The 3,008-nt window shown below is 41.1% G+C and overlaps 1 protein-coding gene across 2 annotated transcripts in view; it reads right to left on the reverse strand.

Moving 5' to 3' along the window:
* Window positions 1-278: 278 nt before the first annotated feature.
* Window positions 279-3,008, reverse strand: part of car15 (carbonic anhydrase 15) — a 3,775-nt gene continuing 1,045 nt past the window's right edge. Inside the window, exons 1-8 of one of the 2 annotated variants that reach the window (XM_034895944.1) lie at window positions 2,773-3,008; window positions 2,614-2,643; window positions 1,534-1,710; window positions 1,313-1,458; window positions 1,106-1,198; window positions 961-1,027; window positions 709-869; window positions 357-598 (exon numbers count right to left, since the gene is read on the reverse strand). The exon at window positions 2,773-3,008 is cut by the window's right edge and continues 1,045 nt beyond it. In XM_034895944.1, coding sequence (XP_034751835.1) covers window positions 374-598; window positions 709-869; window positions 961-1,027; window positions 1,106-1,198; window positions 1,313-1,458; window positions 1,534-1,710; window positions 2,614-2,643; window positions 2,773-2,824 — 951 coding nt within the window. In that variant the 5' untranslated portion in view covers window positions 2,825-3,008 and the 3' untranslated portion in view covers window positions 357-373. Of the gene's footprint in view, window positions 599-708; window positions 870-960; window positions 1,028-1,105; window positions 1,199-1,312; window positions 1,711-2,613; window positions 2,644-2,772 lie in introns of both variants that reach the window. The other variant, XM_034895943.1, reaches the window with a different exon arrangement.

Below are 3,008 nucleotides of genomic sequence, written 5' to 3' on the forward strand. Positions count from 1 at the left end.
TTGTGGAGCTACAATGTCTGACACAAAGCCAAATGAAAAGACAATATATAGTCCTACAGTATAAGGACTGTACCTTTACAGTCACAAATGCACACATGGCTGCCATCACAAAACACATTTCATTGCTAAATTCACATTATTTTAAACTGTTATTAATGATGCATTTATTTGATCACATCTTTAAGCTTAACTAATCCTGCAGAAAGCAGGTCACAATCATCAAACGTTAAGTAACAACTCAACAGTTTTCATGACTTTTCTTCAGTTTGTTTCATGTATTTTTTCTTTGTTGGACATCATCTAAATGTCATTTTCGGATAAATACATCTTTGTTTATTGATGCAGTGTTTCATGATTTGGACTTAACACTGCGTTAAAGTCCAGAAATGAAGCTTCCCAGCAAGATGATTTGAAGCAGATGTAGTGACACAGCTGAGCTGAGGGGACGACTGGCCGTCCCTGTGAGGAGTTTGGCATCGTTGGACACATAGACAGTGCGACTAAAGGTAGGGTGGATGTGTCTGAAGTTGTTCTGCAGAGGTGTCACCTGCTCTGCATCCTCCTCTGTAGAAAAGATCTGTGAGGTAAACTGAGCCAGCTGAAGAGAAGGATACATGATTTTTATAATATCGTTTTTAGAAATGATTTACAGCACTCGGGTAACCATTAATATGGGGCTTATTTCAGAGAAAGACTTATGAGACCTACTTGGGACCATGAGATGTAGATGGGGACTTCATACAGAGTCCATACAACCGCTTGAGAACACGGAGGGGTGGTGAGGCTGCCGTAATACCGGTAATACTGACTCATGTTATGCTTTGGCAGAAGGTTCATCAGCGGGAATGGCTTGATTTTAGTAGTTTGGCCTTGAAAGAGGTGGCACAGCAGTGGTGAGAAAAGAGTTACAAACAACACAAACAACAGGCGGGAGTGAATCTTCTATGAGTGTCCTCTGACCTTTATAAGCGACGGAGGACAGCTTTTGCGATAGGAGTCCAAAGTGCACATGGTCTGCGTAAACAACCTGCAATAAAGTATAAAATCAGGATGTATTTGTATGCTTTGTATTTGTAATTTATAGAACAAATGTATTTAAACTGACATCAATGAAGAATCCAAGAACAGCAAGTCCTGTTGGATCATCCAAGGCCTCTGTCAGATTTGGATGGATGGACTTCATGTTGACTATGTGCATCTAGAAGTGAATGAAAAAGGAAAGCAAAGACATTGAGGGGAGGCTGCACTGCACCAGCCTGCTGCAACAGTTGCTTGGCGACAGTGTAGAGCTTGTCTACTGACCATACTGTACCTCCATCGGGTATCTGCGTCTGTCCACCGTGTGCTCTGATCCGTTGGTGGCCGGGCCTCCCCAGTGGAAGTGCAGCTGGATAGTGTGGTACACATCTGGAAGACCTCCACCGCTCACTGACATGCCACCACCAACCTGCAGCACGACTGAGAACAAGCAGAAAGGTGTCATCACCAACACAATAATACACAAGGTCGTGACAGAATGTGTGGTGTATTCACCTGAGTGTCCGTCGTTTTTAAGCACCCAGTGGCCCGGTTGGATCACATCAAAGCCCTCCAGATGTAAAGACCTCAGAGACTTGTTTCTGGTCATCTTGTGGTCCAGATTGATGGGAGAGTGATGCTCTTCAAGTAAAGGGTGACAAGACGGGAACATGTCTCCCCATGCATAAGGATCTGAGGATGGCGAAGAAATAACATAAGAACCATAGACACTGGTGTAAGACGGAACAGAAGAAGTGTTATCTACATTAGTGGTCTCCAAGATTAACCTCTAGATGAATATTGGGACAGGAAAGAAGAAAAATGTTGAAGGTTAGAGTTCATTCTTGACCTCAGAAACAGCACAAGATGTTGACCAAACAACAACACAACAAGGTCCATTGTGCAGCTGTTCTGGAGCTTTTGATCAATTTACACCACCTTCCACAGCAGATGGAGTTTTCCCAGTTGTTATCAAATTACCTTTTGTTACGTTAAAGATTAAGACAGAGCTAATTCTTGATCTTGGAAATTGACAAAACAATCTTACCGCATGGTCAGATTAGTAGCTTTTCCAGAGCTTTCAATCATCACATGCCTTCTTTACATTGCCCAATTGTCATGAAATTACACAGATGTTCAAATGTAACATTTTTCTGAGTCTTCTTCTATGTTTTGTCAACTAGGAAGATTGCATGATACGTTCAAAAGCTAGGGAACAGCTACTAATTGGGCATTGTGGTTTATGGGGAGTTTTTGTCTTTTTCAATACTGGACAATTTAACCTCTTGAGGCCTCAAAAAAATATTTAAAACATCCAATCTGGGAGTTGAAAATATACTCACAACTCAAATACATATGCAACTATTGCCAGAAGAACTTCATTTGAAGTGGGTTACTTAGAACAGCTACAAAGAGAATGATAGAAACAGAAGTTTGTTTATAATCACGGTCTATTTCAGGTGAATAATGTCTCCCTATTGCCAGTAAATTATTCACCAACTAGTGGGGACAGCGTGCTAATATACTATGAGTACAGTTCACATTTTAATAAGAGTATGTGGGTTTTGAAATAATAAAAAGTAGTTAATTACTTACCACAACGAGGCTCACCGTAACAGTAGTCCTCTGGAATATAAAAATAGCAAAAATATTGGCAAGCATAATGTTTCTTCTTTTGTTAAATAAGGTTGAATTTAGAAATTGCAGTATTATAAATATATTCTCTGTCATCTGAGACTCCAGCAGGACCTTCACCTGAATAAACGTATGAAATCAAAATCATGAGGAGAGCAGCAGACCAAACCATGGTGGGATCCCGAAGACTCCAGACAGGTGTCGTATCTGAGGTAGACTGAAGATCAGAGCGGACTTCCTGCTTAAGTAGGAACGAAGGTGGGAGCTGAGTTTTATTTTTCTCCTGGTCTGATCAGTGAAGCGTGTCATTAGCAGTCTAGTGGTCTTTTCTGATCAACAGGCGCATTGATGCAGGA

This window comes from Etheostoma cragini, chromosome 16 (assembly GCF_013103735.1).
Source record: "Etheostoma cragini isolate CJK2018 chromosome 16, CSU_Ecrag_1.0, whole genome shotgun sequence".
Lineage (NCBI taxonomy): Eukaryota > Metazoa > Chordata > Actinopteri > Perciformes > Percidae > Etheostoma > Etheostoma cragini.